General features: G+C 35.6%; 1 protein-coding gene across 1 annotated transcript; it reads right to left on the bottom strand.

The window, feature by feature from the left end:
* Positions 1–3799: 3799 nt before the first annotated feature.
* On the bottom strand, positions 3800–19019 carry mrps11 (mitochondrial ribosomal protein S11). Its single transcript, XM_083559462.1, has 6 exons — positions 18833–19019; positions 16920–17036; positions 16321–16419; positions 15160–15289; positions 12283–12348; positions 3800–4116 (listed from the first exon to the last, which is right to left on the bottom strand). The coding sequence occupies exons 1-6, from the start codon at positions 18922–18924 to the stop codon at positions 4009–4011; spliced, it is 612 nt and encodes a 203-aa protein (XP_083415588.1). The 5' UTR covers positions 18925–19019; the 3' UTR covers positions 3800–4008.
* Positions 19020–19172: the final 153 nt, after the last annotated feature.

The raw sequence follows: 19172 nt of genomic DNA, 5'->3' as shown, positions 1-19172 counted from the left end.
GCTATTTTCAGAACTGTCTTTCTCCACATTCTTGAATTTGTTTTTCCTAAACCAAACTCAAGTCACTACACCTTTTTTATTAGTTTATGGAAAAAAAAAGGTTTATTCGTAGCCAGTTTTAGATGTAGCACTAATAAATGTAAAAAAAAAAAAAAAAAAAAAAAAAGCAATCAGAAAGCATTGTTATTACAGATTATACTATTATATACAGTACACAATGTGTATATTTTCTGTCTATACATTTTAAATGTATAAATAAATTAAAAAAAATTTGTCTTCTGCAGTATTTTTTAAAGGATTTTTCTAATCAAGCAGAGCACAAAACCTCAGCAGGCATTCTCAGGTTCCTCTTGTGTTCTGCCCCTGCATGTAAAAGGCTAACTGAGGACATCTGAGATGCCTGGCCATCTGGGTGAAACACTCGATGCTCCTGGATGCTGAACGAAGAGCGGCTCTGTTGTTTCTGCCCCGAATAGATGAGGTTATAAAGAGGCTGACCTTAGAGCAGTGACTGGGAATCTGCCCTATCAGCCTGAAATTTAGTTTGGGGAAGGTTTTTCCTCCTGGGTAATTCTGTTTAATGAATTTAATTTCTTTGCGCTAGAATGCATTGGAACCAGCAGCACGGCGTTTCTGCGGCTTTCCTGTGTTCTGCATTCGCAATCTATATTTTCTCATTGTCGTTATGGTTACCAGGAATCTTTGTGTACATTTCTAAAACCTAATCTGAAATACATGATATTGTCTGCACTAATTTCCTTTTCCTCCAAACACCACAATACAGACTATATCCTGTGATTCAACTCTCCTTATGTCTTGTATAAATTTGCTAATAATTCTTTCACACTAGATCTTAATTCAAAATGTCTCATTCAAAGATATCACGATCATAAATCTAACAGGCAAACATAATATATTTTTTGTGTATATTGATGTTCACACCCAATTGAAAGAGTGAAATAATATAAGGTCATCCAGCAATCTGCAGTGAATTGAAGAGTTTCTAAGTTTATGAGGAGAAAAAAAAGGTCATTACATGTTGGTTGAAAGAGAGACTAGTGTGTGTGTGAAAGCTGTAATTATGAGGACGAGGACACAGCAGCTGTGCTGATACACTTCTGCTTTCAATGAATCACAATGAAGAATACAGTGACATTAAGTGTCGAATGCCACATGAGCGGCAGGAACACAACTGCCTTCTGCTTAATAACAATACCGCTATTCTGCCGCCAATGGATGGAAGCAATGCCGGATGCAGGATTTGTGGGCTACAAATACGCTCAAATAATGGTTTGATATTCTAGATTTGGTAAACACATTAAAATCATGTGCATAAATACTCTAGGGGAAGAAAAAATACCCCACATCATCTTTATTCCGTCTACAGTCAGAGTCTTGTTTTTTTTTTTTTTAAGTCTGGGTAGATAAAAGTCATACTTAACACACATTTTCTAGATTTCCTTGGTGTCTAAATGCAATACTCCTATCTTGCCAGGAAAAATACAGTAATACAATGTACACAATATATGGCTTGTGCCAACATTCAAATAAGATTCAAACAAAAATTACATTAAAACTGATTACTATGCCATGTTCAGAGATCTTCAGAGTCTGCACGGCAATTCAAGCACACATTTACAAAAGCAAACCTATAACACCTAACTAACCAATAATATTAGCCAAGTGATAGTTTAGTCCACAGTAGTATAGCTACTATAATTCATAAACATTATTAATCTAAAGATCTCCTAATTGCTTTCGAAAATCGGCACGTTCCCTACTTTATGTTCAGTAAAACCTGTAACAAGCACTGAAAGGAAAAAATGCAAGACAATATCCTGACAAAAACCTACAAAAACAATATCCTGGCTGATTAAGCGATTATTACTAAAAGTCTTCCTCAGAGATTGATTATTTATTTAATAATGTGAATATACTTTACTCATCATAGGAACACAGGGTGTGAGACTGGAGAAACACCCTAAATAGGACACCAGTCCTTTGCAGAGAAAAGTACAGGTTCACATACACATTCACACACTCATTCAGACCAAGGGGCAGTATTTGGCCTAGCGAATCCACCTCTCAAATGTTTTTGTCAGATGTAAAGAAAAACAGAGAATCTACAGTAACTAATCAGGTACAGAGCAGACACACGTGAGCTACAGAATCAAACCAGCGCCCACAGAGTTGCGAGATATTCATATTAGCCAGATCAGGATTTTGATTCTGCTGTCAGAAAGCAATACATGACTGCATTTAATGTGATGAAGAGTATTGACTGTTTGTCATTGCCTTTTTATAAAAAAAGATTAATTTGAAGAAGGCAGCAGCTTGTAAATGCATTCAGATTCTAGCTTATTTCATATAGTACCATTTATAGGAGACAAAGTAACAACTGAGAATGGAAAAAAGACCACACAGACCAATTATTACACTATTAGTTGTCATTGATGTTTCATAAAGCCATATGTACTTGTATCCTTAACACTCTTGTGTAAAAGTTTTTTTCTTTGAGTTCTATAATGCGGTTTCTTGCCATGTTCCTATACAGTAAGTTAGAAAGCAGCCTATTAAAAATGTTTAAATAATGATTTAATTGCTCAGTTTGACTAATCATCTGTAAATCTGTTATTTACCCATGAAAAAATTACAACTGGAATTTGCTACTTAGGTAATAGATGATACTCAATGTTTGGACCAACTGCTTTTATTTATAGATTACATCTATTACCTCATCACGTTTATGAATCCAATGTTAAAAACCTACTGTATATAGGCGCACTTAACATGGACTAACATAACGTCACTATTGTTTAGCTGTTGCTCTGCTATAATCATACTTAATTTAAGGATTACAGAAGTATGTAAGTGAAATAATATCGACCTGTATTATAAAACCCTAAAGGCCCTAAATAAAGCCTCTGAAAGACAAAGAAAATCCGACAATCAATGCAATTAGCGGTTGTCTTGTTTTTACGATCAGGGTACAATGAACTTTAGCCAAAATATCGCAGATTGAATTCAACAGGTTAAACATCAACAACAGTGTCTGTAACAACAGTGAATCGGTTAAGTGGTTCATTAGGTCACTGGCAATTGGTTCTTACCTTCCTAAGAATGCTAATAATTTGAAGATGGCTGTATGTGCTTAAGACTCTTCCTTCAATGATGGTAAGAATACCACTTTGTTTTCTAATTACCGCTTTAATCGAGGTCTAAATAAAAGCCATAAGCCTCGCTGTGCCACAACATTTTGGAAATGGCCTCCCACACAGCCTAATGCTCCCTTAACCCTCTAGCTTTAGTGCACGCTGAAAGCGGGTTAGCAATGAAAAGCAGATGTGTGTTGCGGGTCTGACCTTGGTTGCCATGGGTACGAGGGACAGGCTCGTATTCAACCGCCCGCCCGAGTCTTTGCTAATTGCTGTCGCTATGGCAACGAAGCACCTGATGTAACACTAGGAAAGGGCAATAACCTTACAACAGTCCATTTATTTATAGAGAGCTATTCTGTACTGTGCCTCTCACTCAGAACTGGAAAAATGGACTTGAGAGGCGGATCTGACATATCTAATAGTAGTGATGGCAAAAAAAAATATTAAATAAATAAATAAAACTGACATTCTTAAGTGTGCATTATACTGATGGGTACCATTGTTCGAACTGAACGAGCATCAAAAGGTGCCTTTCACCCATTTTCTATAACTAGCACCTTCATATGGCAGTGATGACTGTCTTTATCATGCACAAAATACCAGCTGCTGAAGATATGCGACACTGTAAAAGGGAAGACAAATTTTTTTTTAACTCTTTAATTCCATTGGTTTAATACATAAAAAAGACACAAAGAAGCCACAAAAAATCTACCGAAACACCCCAAATAGTTACATGAAGTGTGATACGTCATACTGTGCAAAGGAAATGAGCAATGTGTTCAGCTCCTCCACTTAGACTGCAGGCTCAGCTGTTGATGCTTTCGGCACAGACGGACTGGATTACTAGGGTTTACATCCTCCGAGCTTTACGAGGCCGACAGCCATTGTGTGGAACCGGAGTGTTGTCAGTGATGGACACAATCTCCAGTCCTCCCATGGTTAACCCTTTAATAGCAGACTGAACACAGAAGCAGAAAAGATTTAACCACTTAAGATTTAACCACATCACAAATAACACAATACACAAAATGATACTTTATCTATTATCACAACCCAAATTAGTTGAATATTAGATACATTTTTGTGATTTTTTTTAGTTCAGCATTTTTTGAAGTTATGTCTTTACCCTCCTACTCACATTACCTACGAAATGCAGTAATTGAGAATGCACATAACTTCTGAGACACGTGACCCAATTCACTGTAGAGCAACTATTATTAATATTTAATAATATTAAAACAGTTTCTTGTAATCAGCTTGGACAGATTTGGTGAACAAATACATTAGTAACTAGTTATTTTTCCCCTAATTTACTTTGTATTGACTCTGGACTTGCACAGCACAGTGCACTTTATACTTTATACCAAACCATACCGCACACGGACACTTTAAGGACAATCACATTAACCACCTTAAACTTTTACTGTTTACTGTCATAAGCATACCATGTATAGACAGTTTTTCTCATATATATCTATATATATTTTATATTGTTTATAGTTTATTTATCTGCCGTCTTTTTCTTGGTTTATTTTTCTCCTAATCCTATTCCCTCATGCTGGACCGTCGTAAAAAGCATTTCACTGCATGTCGTACCCTGTATGTATGTAACAAAAATTTTAATGATTGATTGATATTGTTGCACAGCAACTAAAAAAGGATCCAGTCTGAAAGTAAGCCAACTATTTGTAATATAAATGTTTTTTGTTTATTGTGAAATAGTTTAGTAATACATTTCCTAAACCAATTTCAGATCATTTGTACCATCAATATACTGTTAGCGCAACTGTAGAAATTAACAATAAACAAAAAAAATAAACCCCAAAAATAAATCTTTAAAAAATCTGTACTGTTGCTTTTCGGGCAACAGTAACAAATTTGCTCAAAGAACTTGGATGGGGCAAACATTAGAAAGTTGAATTTTTCCACAATATACCTGTAAATTTGAACCAATCAAAATATTTTTATGTTAATCACATAAAAAAATGAAAGGTAACAGCTTTATTCACATAAAAAGTATCAAACCTATAAACATTTTCATATAGGATTTACCCCAATTAATAGAAAATTTCCCATTCAATAAAAAATAAACAAAACAAAAGTGTCATAACACACTTTTAAACACCAATTGAATCAGACATCAGAGAAAATTAAACCTTTGAAAACCCCTTTTGTTGAAAGCAGGATTACAATAACATAACACTATTATTTCTCTTTGAATGCAGAATTACATTAGAATCACAGAAAGAGGAAAAATGTTCCCAAAGGCCGTTACGTGCATTGTTATAAATACGGGCACCAAGAACCCCCAGGGGTCTGTGATGTATAAGGGTGAATCACATGACATTATCATTAACTAGAATCAATGCTGTTATGGTTATTATTGAATTAACCCAGTAGTAAGTCATGCATAAAAACAAGGTTCAAAACAAGAAAAGATAACACTCAACTTTACACAAACTGTCATTTTTAAAAATGTAAACCAGCAAGAGATGGTAAGATGATACACAGTGTTTCAAATTTTAATAAGTGAAAAATGTTCTTACAGGGGAAAAAAAAAGAAAAAAAGGTTGCAACTAAATGAATATGATTAAAAAACGTTTGCCCTTAAATCTGTTTTATGGTGATAAAGGGCATTGAAAAGCCTCTGGCTGCTACACACACAAATAGAAAGTAAAAGAAAAATGTCTGCTTAAATACACTGGACTGAACAGGATTTGGGGTCAACAGTAGCAATTTTCTGGCACTAGGGATGAAATTCGCAGTATTTTAGTTAATAGCCATAACATTAACAGTAGAACCACCACTGCCTGATCAGAAATTATCATCATATATTAGCTCTTGATTAGGTAAGCTAATGCTACTCAGAGATACACTTAGGGAGTGTAATGAGTGTACACATGACATACACTTTCTCTTGTGGCTGGCATGTTGGTGCATTAGTTAAAGTTGCTACAGGGTCTCTGGCTTAATCCTGAGCTCCAGTTACTCTCTGTCCTGTGCTTTGCATGTCCTCACCATGTCCGTATGCGTTCCCTCCAACAAACCAAAAACCTTCCCTGTGGATTGGCGACTCTAAATTGGCCCAGTGTGTAAATGGTGCCTTACACCTTTGTTCCCAACCCTAACTTTGGCAAAACAATTTCTGAAGATGAATGAAACTATGGTCGTACACTGGTTGATCTCAAGCATCATCTTTTTTACATTTTACCTACCAGATAACTATCAACACACTATCCAAACCCCCCTAAGGTTCGACTACACATTAGCCATTACCATAGGCCCCACACTGGTATGTCCAGGCTAACATTAGCTTTAATACATTACGATTCTAGCTGCTTCTTGAATATTCTGGGGTGAAAAAAGGGAGGCATGGAGGTCTTAAAAGCCTGTGGTTGCCTGCGGCTCTGAAGGAGCTCATTATATTTTCGCCCTGCCTTAATGTCCACCCCCCCAGCTTACACTCGACAGCCAGGGAACCTGCTGTGGGCAATCAGGTCGACGGTCAGGCTCATATTATTTATTGGAAAATTAGCATTCATAAAAAAGCCGCTTTGCCTTACAGGGCACAAGGGTTAAAAAAAAAAAAAAAAAAAAAAAAATGGAGAGAAAGAGAGACAGGCACTGATGTCATGGACAGATTATGGCAGACAAAACAAGATTTTGGTTGATAGAACATATTAGATGAACAGCGTTAGCATCGGGTATACGCTTCAAAACGTTGAATTGAGAAACTGGTACAATTGAGTAAGTGTGTCTCTTTTTTGCAAGTATAATCATACAATATTCAACTGTCAATAACTGCACAAGGTTTTTTATGATTCAAAATACACTAAAGTTACTTGATCACCAATTCTGCTTGTTCTATTTTCTTTAACCGTCTTTACACCAAGCAATTTTCTAGACAATTTCAGCCTACTCTCAAACTGTGTCAATATTAAAACTATAGTTGTATTTTAGAAGGGGGTGAAAGTAACAAAGATTAGTTGATTAAAATGTAAAGTAAAAATGAATATGAACAAAATGCAAGGGGAGAACAGGGAGGGGGAGACAACCATTTGATTGTTTGAGTCAGCCATTTGAGTGCAATTTGATTTTGATAAATCAGAATAATTTGACTGAATAAGTGTATAAATTGTATAAAACATTGTCTTCATTATTTTAACCCTTTGTTAAATCATGTTTGTCAAAACTACCCCTAACTTTTAGGCTGGATGCATGGCACAGAATTAAAACAATTTTTAAAATGTTCATTAAAACAGTTTAATTTTATATCATCAATGCTATAATCATTTTCTTCTGTCTTGTTTATTGTTTAATGCTTTTAAAACTTTTTTTTTTTTTTTTATCTATACACTATTTTAAATAGTAACATTTTGTATAATTGTATGACTTGGATGTTGAACCATCAATGTTGCTGAATATAAAAATTATTCTCCAGGGTCAACTGATAAACAAAGTAAGAACAAAATCACCAGAGGAAATCGATTAACAAAGGGGGCAGATACTTATAGGATAAAATAATGAAAAAATAACTCAAATGATAAATGATGATCGAGTCATAATTCAATGAACACCTTTCTTTTTCCAAAATCAAAGATTACTTCCTTCCTTCTGTGCGACTTCTGGTTTTGTAGTTTGAATGCTAAACGCTGATGAAATGAAAGTGGTGATAAATGATGATCACAGCTCATATTTTATTAAATCTGCACCGTTTTAATCAAATTTATCAATTCAAATGGCAGTTTCACTAATTTAATGAATTTACTTGCATTCTAATTAGCTTGATTTTATACTTTTAAATTTTTTCTTTCTATTTGTTACTTTTTCATTTCGCATTTTGATGATTTTCCTAATCAGAAATGAAAATGTTCAGGCAGATTTACTGTGAAAAAGATTTAAAACCAATAGTTCACCTCCAATTGGTGTCCACAGACCAAAAATTGCAGACCTGCTCAGAATCTTGCGATAAAAATCCCATTTCAAGTTTCACAAACCAGTCCCGAGTTACAGCAGTTTCAGAAAAAAAGCTCTGCCCCCCTGGGACTAATTGCCATGTGGTGGCCATACGGTTTATTCAGAACCCCTGACCCATAAATAACAAAATTTTTTAGCTAACCAGGAGTATTATACTTCTATTATGTCACACCTTAGTATAGTTATCACATCGATCGCCAGTGGATTTTTAAGAGCTTAATAAGAATTATTTTTTATTAAATTCTTAAATTGTTTTTTTCCCCAATTGATTCTCAGAAAACAGCAGTCAGCACAAGAAACATGTCAATAATAAGTACCCTGTCTCTAATAGGTGCCTTTGTATCATGCTAATTTCTCATTCGACATCCAGACCACTTAATCTTCAGTTAAATCTTTTCACTATTGCCACCAACAAAAACCCACACTCACTGCATTTAATGCATCCCAAATATTTTTAAACAGCTGAAAACCCAACCAATGTACAAACATCTTTAGATACATGAATTAAAATGTCAACAGAGTCAACTCATTTAAAGCCAAAATGAAAAAAATCGAAACCAAAATGAGCATCTACAGTATGTAGAAGGATGTAATGACATTCGTCATTACTCAGTGATGCACACTTTTGGTTCCTTTTCAGGAACTCTTTTTGGATCGCAGTCCTGTTACATGAGCAGACAAGCTTTTTTCCATACACTACAGAATTCACCCTGCTGTCACTGTCACAAGCCAACTCCACTGGCAGCTACACATGCCCAAGCAATGGTTCACAGATGGTGGTAGCTTTGGATCAGGGGGACTCACTTTTTTCCCCCCGTCTGCCTTAAACCTTCAGTTTCCCCATCATCCTAATTCATCCGTACGTTTCTGGGTGCTGTGATTTATTAAATGTTTCCATTTGGCAGTGCACCAGCTCAGTTCCTGATGCATTGGATTACCTTTTAAAGGGTTTTTTCTCTACCACTTAGATACTGAATAATTAAGCATCATCCTCTATTAATAGTGGTTACATTTTATAAAAAAAAAAAAAAAAAAAAAAAAAACACAAAATAATTTAATAATAATAATAATAATAATAATAATAATAATAAAATACATTGTAAATTCAATACAAATATAAGAATAGACATATGATGATAAGAAAAAAAAAAACAAGCGCCAAATTTAATTATCATTCTCTCCAATTGTTAAAACTACTACAACTGTTGAAAACTACAGCTATTAAACTGGAACTGACTATTGCCATCTTGCTATTATACTGACATTTAGGAAGATGATTTAAAAAAAAAAATCATAATAATAATAATTAAATTAAAAAAAAATAATTGTAACAAGGGGTGACCACATCTTATCCTACTTGTTTAAAAACCCTTAATATAAGTTATTGTAGGAGGAGAAAAGAATAAAAAATTAAATAAACACTATTTCAAATATTTGCCCTTGCTCTGACCTTGACCCACTTCCAAAAGGTAGGCAGTTCATCTGATGGCTTCAATGATTGTCATTCCTCTCAATAGCTGGTATAAATGGTCAGTGTTATTTTTCCAGAACAATGGTGCAACTCAGAACAGCATTTTATGTAGCGGGACTAAATAAAGTGCTATAAACAAGACTAAGATGAGTTCTGGTCAATATAACACACAAAACAATGAATATACTGAACATAGCCTGTAAACTGTTTTGTAGTGTAGCAGCAAAATATGTATAGTAGCAACACTGGCAGCAAAAAAAAAAAAACACAAAAAAAACAGATCCATAATAGAAGAATAAGTGTCTGATATAGCTTTGTAAAGTGTAAGTGTGAAGTGGTACCATGACTCCATATAATTCATACAAACTATTCCTTCTATTACACTAATAAGAATCCTGAACATACAGATATATGAAGATACAATGCTTAAAAAAACAGCATGGTATAAAGAATAATAGTGAGGGGTAATTGGTGAAAAGAAGAAGCTGATCATAGTTTAATGCAGATCTCAGTTCTAAATTTTTCTGTAAAACAGCTTTGAGCATTGGTGGCTTCTTTTTGGATTATATTTTTAATCTTACTCAAGAAGATGTGTAAAAACCAATGCATTTTTACACCACCATACATTTTTCTATAATGTGATTATAGCACAGAGAGCATTATTTTTTTATAAAATAAAAATAAATAACTACAATGTATTAACCTTCAATTGACTGTTGGTACTCATTTAAAATACATTATTATTTGTCTCAGGTCAAATCTAATTGAGGACTTCAGCTTTACAAGATTAATTACTGAGGTCAACCAGTGGATTATTCCAACTTTCCTTCCTCGGTGGATCCTTTCACTTTGGACAGTCAGCTCTGAAAACCTGTTACCACTTTTTATGCAATGAATTTATTCCGATTATAATGATGTTTTTGACCTCGCAATTGGCAGGTTTTTGAAAAAGTCGTTTTAATGGAAATGAGTTACGGGCAGCAAAATACGCAAACATTATCTGATGTTGGACATCAACAGCAGAGACAGAAATGTGCTCGTGGTTAGTACTGACTTATGCACACTGTGAATGCCAACCGCAGCAAAACACACCTGACTGATAAAAACAGCACTGGACTGAGCCGTAAGAACATGAATAATTTCTAAACGCTTCTAAAGGGTTCATTCAATAAAAACACAAGTACTTTTTTTATGAAGTCTGGTTTCTTTGAGTCTTTAAAGCATCATTCTCGTTTTGCAGATCCAGTGAGAGCAGTATTGTTTAAATATTTGCGAAGCGAACATAAAATAATGTACATTTAGCTGCTTTCTTCTCCAATCTCTCCACTTAATCATTCCTTTTTTAACCCAAAACACCTCGTACCCCGACCTTTTCACAAATCTCTGCCACTCAGGTAAAGAATGCAACTGCTAAAGAGCTCTCCTTACATTTCCAAGACCACAGCCGATGCACAAGCTATGTCAAAATCTGATGTGTTGCTATGAATGCTGCATGGTTTCTTTTCTTTCTCTACACACCAAATGAAACCAGTTTTCACTCACTGTGGCCTTCAATTCTCAAGCAACTGCTACCATACTGGTGTGCTAGACAGTATGATGCTTATTTCTACACCTGGATTCAGCCCCTTAAAAATCCAATTGTTTTTTGTTATATAAGCTAAAGTTAGATATATAGACAGTTCTATTTATTTTTCGACACTCAATTCATATTCTGGTGTCTTTCCAAAAAAAGTAATCTACAGCATGTCCGAATAGTCCAAATAGAGAAAAATTGCAAAATTACATAAGCTATATTTATTCTTTATTCTTTACAACTTGAACTTTACAGCTGAATGTTCTCTCACACTGCAGCTCAACATATTTGCTTAAGAATGGGTATGTCCATTAGTTGCTCAAATTTCCAGGCCCTTGAAGATTATAATTTTTCCCCCACTTGTTAATGGCACTGCCATTTTCATAGTGTTCACACATATAGAAGCAGTAACAGTGAAGTAAAAAAAAAAGAAAAAAAAAAAAGAAAAAAAAAACCCACAAACGAGCATGCTGAATAAAAAATTTTCACTCAACTATTTAAAAAAATAAATTGTCAAAATACTAAAATACTTACTTAAATTACTTTTTAAAACTTCGCACGCAAAGTATACACTCTCATGAACAAAGGATAATTAGGCACACGCACCTCAGTGCTCGCATCACTGAACTGCTCACGCTCGACAGATTCTCTGCAAAGCTCCACGACTAGATAAATACTTGTGTGCACACGTAATGCACGGCGCATTTTGCATGACCAGGCTCACTTATACTGCTTTGTGTGCTCAGGTCAGCAAATTATCACACTGTAAATAGTTGTTGATTTGATTTTTTTTTATGATCACGTTACCTAGGCTACTTTGGAAGACAGAATGTATTCATATAACTACCACAACAAACAATGCCCAACCCTCTTGAATGCTTCAAGCCATCACCCATATTGTTAAAAGGATTCACATATGGGAATGCTAGTTACGAAGTTACAGTGGCGAATAATTATGATTTTTTTTTTAAACAATTGCTGTAAGCTTTTACCATGGTCTGGTATACGATGCTATATTTATTGAGTTATGTGAAAAGTGCGTACACACGTTTAACCTGGACATACAGTACACATCACAAAAGCACAAAACTAGCAATACTCACCAAGCGACCTGGACCGAGTCCTTTGACTACGACGCGCACAAACGTCACCCCCTTCACCTGTGCCTTCTGTTGCAAGGAAACAATCACAAAGTAAGGCACTTGTTCTATTAAAGGCTAATAAATGACAGGAGCAAAACAAAACCATGGGGGGTGTGTTGTGAGGGCTTGGGGGAAAAAAAGACTGATTTAGACAATGCTGCTTGTGTCTGCACAGTAAATGAAGGGCTGTAAGAATAAAGTCATGCAGTTATTATCTGTGGAGCTGCAGTGTGGGGCTCTCATTAACTCCCCCACCACAGACGTTGATGAAATTATGATCACACCGCTGAGGTGGTTTCGAAGGTGAGGGATATATAAAACAACTATATTTCTGTCCATCGGCCTAATTGTCTGGTTTATGAGTGAATAAACTCAATGTACAAGAAATGTCTCGACAAAAGAAAAACATGAGCGTTTGAAAAAGTTGTCGGAGATATTTCTGTCTAAAGAAAATTATACCTGGCAATAACAGATGGAGAAGCACATCCTCTCACAAGGGGGCAAAAAAGGAAAATGAGCCTTAATCAGAAAGTCCAATGCCTTTGCTGTGCACGATATTGTCGGGTAATTGTTATTTATACCACAAAACTGTTTGGTTCTCAGTTCTGATTGGTCAAAACGTGTTGACCGACACTGGCTTTGACAATACTGATTTATATTCATATACTCAATTAATATATTATTGTGTATTTATCAACATACTTTCTCAATGACTTGCAAGGCAGATGAGTCCCATAAATGTAATAAAAGAAAAACATGTGACAGAGCTCTATAGCAGGCCACTAAAGATCTTCCACTCCAACCTAGGTAAACCATTCAGCTAGATTTCACATTGCCAGGCAATTTTTGTGGGCTGTTATTTAAGGGGGTGCACAGTAGAATAAATCGCACTTAATGTGAAGAATGTGGTGAAATTGGTAGCTCCATGGTGGAGTCTTATGTTCAGAGGGTGAGTTCAAATCCCAACACCAAAAAGCTGCTACTGCTGGGCTCTTGAGCAAGGCCCTGAACACTCAACTGCTCAGTTGTATAAATGAGATACACTGCACTGGATTAGAGCGTCTGTCAAATACTTTAAAAGCAAAGGCACAGAACTGTTAAAAATTCAAAATTTATTTTTTTTTATCAAAATTGATTCATTCTTGAACCTTAAATTATGGAAGAGGAACGAAGTACTTTTTAAAAAATGTCCTGCAAAATGAACAAACAAAAGACTCATGTTTAATAAACTAGTTCTTTTTGCAGCACAATAGAAAAATACATTAATTTCTCTTTTATTCCTGATGCTTTTAATACTTATATTCAGGCCAGGCTTTATATTAAAATATCAATTGCTCATTCCAAACATTTCCAGCAAAAATAGAAAAAGTAATTAAAATTTGATATATATATATATATACATATATATATATATATATATATATACATATATATATATATATATATATAAAATAATAATTATATATATATTTGTATGTGAATATGAAAATAACAATAAAAAAAAAAAAAAAAAAAAAAAAATATATATATATATATATATATATATATATATATATATATATATATATATATATATATATATATATATATATTATTATTATTGTTATTTTCATATTCACATACACACACAAAGTTTGAGAGTTTCCCTTTGAAATTAATGAACTGAATAACAGTCCGTTTGAACTCCAGCTGCCACGCGTGATGTCCACATGAGCTCCAAGTCTGACCAATCAGCAGCTCTGCTTTACACTCACACACAGCTCACTGTAGGACCCCTTCTCTCACCCATTCTCTCCTCTTCATTATTCACCCACCTTCTTTCTCTTTCTCACTTAGTTTTTTTTCTCTCTTCCTACCTGCTTATTTCACAGAATTTCTTTTACCCATTTCTATCTAATATTTCTCATATTTTACTTTTCTCTATTCTCCCTCTTCCCATTTCCTTCCCACCCTTTTCCAACCTCTCATTTTCTTTCATCTCGTTTAGACTCTCCCCCACCCTTTACCCTGACCTTTACTCTTTTTTTTTTTTTTTCCCCTTTGCATAGTGCAAAGAAGATAGTGCCTGTCATGCTGTACATTAATCAATATATACTCCTTGATTTAATATTATGCATCTTCTGGGATTCTATTGCAGTTCTTGACCAATAACTAACTATAAACAAGTAATTCAAATAAAATGCGTGTGTGTTTTTTTATTTTATTTTATTGAAACTATAAAAAGCACATGACCTCGATACATTAGTAAAAGGAACAGTGGTGCCATCCAGTGGACAGCATACATATTTAAAGCCACTGACGTCATAAATAATGTTTTTTTTTTTTTTTTTTTAAATCCTTTTTGGGAATTAACTGCAACATTTTCCTGGTTGTATATTGAGCTTCTTTTGAAGAACCTTCTAATTAATTCAATAAAACCAAACAAACCCGGCTAAATATAAGCAAGTAGACATTTACACAAACTCACAAACGTCTTCATCTGCTGTTCTTTTTAATCATTTCAGCGAAAGGGGTATTACATTACTTCATATTTAAATATACATGCACTTATGTGTATTATCAGTGAATTTACAGCAAATGTTGATTTAGGTTACAATTAAATAAAAGTTTGTGCCCTGTTGATTGTCATTGGCACGGTGTATACTGCTGATTTACTATTCCATACTGATGATATTGCTCATTTTTTTTATTTTATTTTTTTATTTCTGCATAAATTTTTCATTGCAGGATCAATCTACTGGGGCAATAGCTGTTTCCACTCGTCTTCATCAGCCTGACAAGATCTCTGACCTGCGTGAGATCTTGCATTTGATTTAATATTGGCTGAAAACATCTTACCGCAGCAGCTGAGATGCCGGTGGTCTGGGCAGCGATGGGGGTGGACTTCTTTATGTTACGAAATCCCTCTGTCCCACATGAGGTTCTGACCATCGACTGACCCTCGTTGTCTGTCACCTGGATGTGAGTGCTGCAGTAAAGATTGAGAATCTGATCAGAGGTCCTCTTACAGGCTTCAGGTTTTTGATTTTTTAGAATCTATCATACACTTTCTAGATTTCTTTCTTTTGGCTTCTACCATCAGGGGTCGCCACAGCAGATCATCCGCATGTTTTATTTGGCACATGTTTTTATGCTGGATGCCCTTCCTAGCGCAACCCTCCCCATTTATCCGGGCTTGGGACCGGCTCCAAGAGTGGCTGGGGTTGGTTCCCTGACCGGGTATCGAACCCGGGCCGCAGCGGTGAAAGCGCCACATCCTAACCATTAGACCATCAGGGGACCTACATTCACGTTCTAGATTTATATTTGTTAATTCAGCAGATGTTTTCACCCAAAGTAATTTGGGGTCTTGCTCAAGGAGCTTTTTTGACAGCGTTGGATTTTAAACTTTTTAAACACTTCTGGTTATGAGCTCGATTTTAATGCTTGTGTCCTCAATCCCACAATCAACAGGTTTACACACAGTTTTCTCACATTTCGTCCTAAAATGTAAAAAAAAAGATTACCTTCTCACCCTGCATAGTCAGATGATCTGCATTCACCACTTACAGCCAGTTATTATTAAACTGAGCGCCAAACATATGCTGTACTTATAACTTATTTAAAAACATAAAGGCATATTATGCAACATTGCATAAAACAAAATGCTACTGGTTCAGCAATGCTACTCAATATACATTATGTGATTTGGCACACAACCATGAATTTCATCTAAATATGTTGATAACACAAAAAACTAAATGTTCTTTAGGAAGCTTGAATGAGCATTTCCATGACAAGCGGGCAACACAGATCGTACATCCTGTAGCTCTGAAAGATCAAATTCTTCATCATCAATCGAGGCTTTATAAAACAATGACGGATATATTACATTATTCCCAGCCAAAGAATTACTGCATGTCTCACTGTTGGACAAAAATATCTAATTTTTACTTCACATCGTCTTCAAACATCACAGCGCTTATTTTAATGCTGTTTGTATTAAATGCAGTAACTTACTTGTTATAGGTGGCTTTGATATGAACTATTGGTAATTCTTCAAATGTTTTGCCTCCCCATCTTAAACCACTGTCCTGGCCAGGAAAGGGAGGATAAAGACTGTGTGTAGGGGAGAGAGAGAAGGAAAGAAGAGAGAGAGAGAGAGAGAGAGAGAGAGAGAGAGAGAGAGAGAGAGAGAGAGAGAGAGAGAGAGAGAGAATAAATAGTATAGAACTGTAATTAGTTAGGGATGCAGGAAAAAAATATTGTACAGTATTATTTAAATTAAACATGCTCTTTCAATAAATGTTCGCAAATTTTTTCTTTAATTTCTCTACATATTCCATGCAGTCTGTAAGTAAAAAATTGTCAAACTTGCATCAAATGTTGCTAAAATAAGTTAGCAACCAAAGAAACTGAAAAGAAGATTTGCAAAATTTAGTATTGCGTATAATTGTTCATGTGCAATCCCCCCCTTCTTCTAGCCTATTTTATATCCCCAGAAAAGCTTTTGGATCCTTCGAGCCATTCCACTATTTGTTATTTCTAAAATGGTGTCACCAGGGTCACCGGCAGTAGCAGCCAAAGAAGAAAAACTCTGCCTTGGTTTGATGGCTTACCTGAACTCTTTGGAGCTTTTTGGAGCAGTTGTGCTGGACACGGGCTCTTGTGGTTGAGCTTCAACTTCTTGTAAACGGACAGAACTTGTGTATAGTGTACGCAGGACATTTCCTCCTCTGCGTTACAAAAAGGCAGGCAATTAATACTGGTGTACATTTTTTGGACATCTGGACACTAATCAGCATTATTTGTGCTTATGTGCGATACAGCCAGAGGTTTGTTGGACACCTGGCCGTCACACCCGATTGTCCTTTTTGAGTGTCCCACTACAGATTCTCGCTTTCTGTTAAAATAACCACCATTTCTCCAGGAAAGTTTTTTTTCACTAGATTTTAGAGCATGGCTGTTGAAGTTTGTGCTCATTCAACCTCAAAATGGGGTCTGGGTTATAGGTGTTCCAGTGTTCCTGTCTTCAAGAAAAATCTTCCTTCTTTATATAAAATCTTTTGATAAGGCAAAACCTAGACACTTTAATAAATATGCAAAATCATCTGGTGATATCTAGTACATGTTCACCATGCATGTGCTACTTGCTGAAGCAAGTACACTATGAATTAATCTACATAACATTAACTACAAGAGAAAAAGGACATTTAAAGAAAATGTAATTTAAGAAAGGGGTATGTAAGGCACAATTATATAATTACACACCAACCAGGCATAACTTTATGATCACCGATCAAGCATAACATTATGACCACCTGCCTAATAGTGTCGGCCCCCCTTTTGCTGCCAAAACATTCCTGACCCATTGAGCATAAACAGCATTAACTTTTTCAGCAATTAGCGCTACAGAAACTCATCTGTTGGATCGAACCAATTGGTACAGCCTTCGCTCCCCATGTGCATCAATGATCCTCGGCCGCCCATGACCCTGTTGCCGTGTTCACCACTGTTCCTTCCTTGGAGCACTTTTGATAGATACTGACCACTGCAGAACCGGATTATCCCACAAGAGCTGCAGATTTGAAGATGTTCTGACCCTGTCGTCTAGCAGCCACAATTTGTCAGCCATCAAACTCACTCAAATCTTGACATTGGACCTCCTGAAGTGTTTAAAGGCTCTGGCATGGAGAATCTTATGCTGGATCTGTGATGATCACAAGTGTTGATGTAGTGCTCAGTAGCTCCTACTTTTATACCAAAGACTGTTGAAAGAACATTTACTTATAATCTTATACTCCAGTGCTCATGTTAGTTCTCACTCCCCAGTGTTCTGTATTGTTGAAAGATTTATGATCAAACTCTTGATGTCACCCAAATAAGGATGGGTTCCCCTTTTGAGTCTGGTTCCTCTCAAGGTTTCTTCCTCATTACATCTAAGGGAGCTTTTCCTTGCCACAGTCGCCACGGCTGCTCATCAGGGATAAACACACACCACTCACCTTCACTGTTGATTTCTGTAAAGCTGCTTTGAGACAATGTCTGTTGTGAAAAGCGCTATACAAATAAACTTGACTTGACTTGCACTTGCCCATTTCTCCTGCTTCTAACACGTCAACTTTGAGGAACAATATTCACTTGCTGTCTAATATATTCCCCCAACTAACAGGTGCCATGATGAAGAGATAATCAGTGTTATTCACTTCACCGCTCATAATGTAATGCCTGGTCATTGTATATACACCTTATAATATAAGATATATACATTGTATAATTAGCTACACTGTATATTCAAATGATATATAGATATGCAAATTATACTGTAGAATATGCTGTGAGTTCACAATGATAACATGGACATTTAAATAATAATTTTACAGTTTTATTAACTAAAGTAAAATAATATTCTACATTCAAGTAATTTTCACTACTACATGTTTCTTCACTGGCTTACACATGCACATTATCCAACTATCAAAAACACATGCAGCTTATCTGATGCCGGTTAGCCAAACAAGAACAAACTTACGTCGTTGTTCCGGATGAATTCAACGGCTCAAAAAGCTGCCGACATGCCACTCTTAAGAAAGCTGCAAAATTTATTTTTGACATTTTATACATTTCATGGCATTTATTGACGATCTCAAAACTAGCTACTACTGACAAAACGCTTTAGTTTTTCCCTACCCGTTTTCCGATAAACCCCGCCTTCGTGCTTATGATTAGCTAGAACGCGCCAGTATTCAGATTCTGATTGGCTAGTAGCAGGAATTTAGCGGCACTCTATCTAGAATAACCAATGATATTTGAGTAGATGGACGTTTGTCGGAAATGGGTTGGAAATAAAATAAGAGGACGCCATGACATTG

Source organism: Silurus aristotelis (genome assembly GCF_946808225.1).
Source record: "Silurus aristotelis genome assembly, chromosome: 13".
NCBI lineage: Eukaryota > Metazoa > Chordata > Actinopteri > Siluriformes > Siluridae > Silurus > Silurus aristotelis.
This window is presented reverse-complemented; position numbering and strand designations above follow the sequence as displayed.

What these genes read in the sequence shown, in the direction of transcription:
- mrps11 (XM_083559462.1), bottom strand. Translation starts at nt 18,924, where the DNA reads ATGTATAAAATGTCAAAAATAAATTTTGCAGCTTTCTTAAGAGTGGCA. An exon ending in AATTCATCCGGAACAACGAC is followed by an intron (nt 17,037 to 18,832) that starts GTAAGTTTGTTC and finishes TTTGTAACGCAG; the next exon opens with AGGAGGAAATGTCCTGCGTA. An exon ending in GACTCGGTCCAGGTCGCTTG is followed by an intron (nt 4,117 to 12,282) that starts GTGAGTATTGCT and finishes TTCTGTGTTCAG; the next exon opens with TCTGCTATTAAAGGGTTAAC.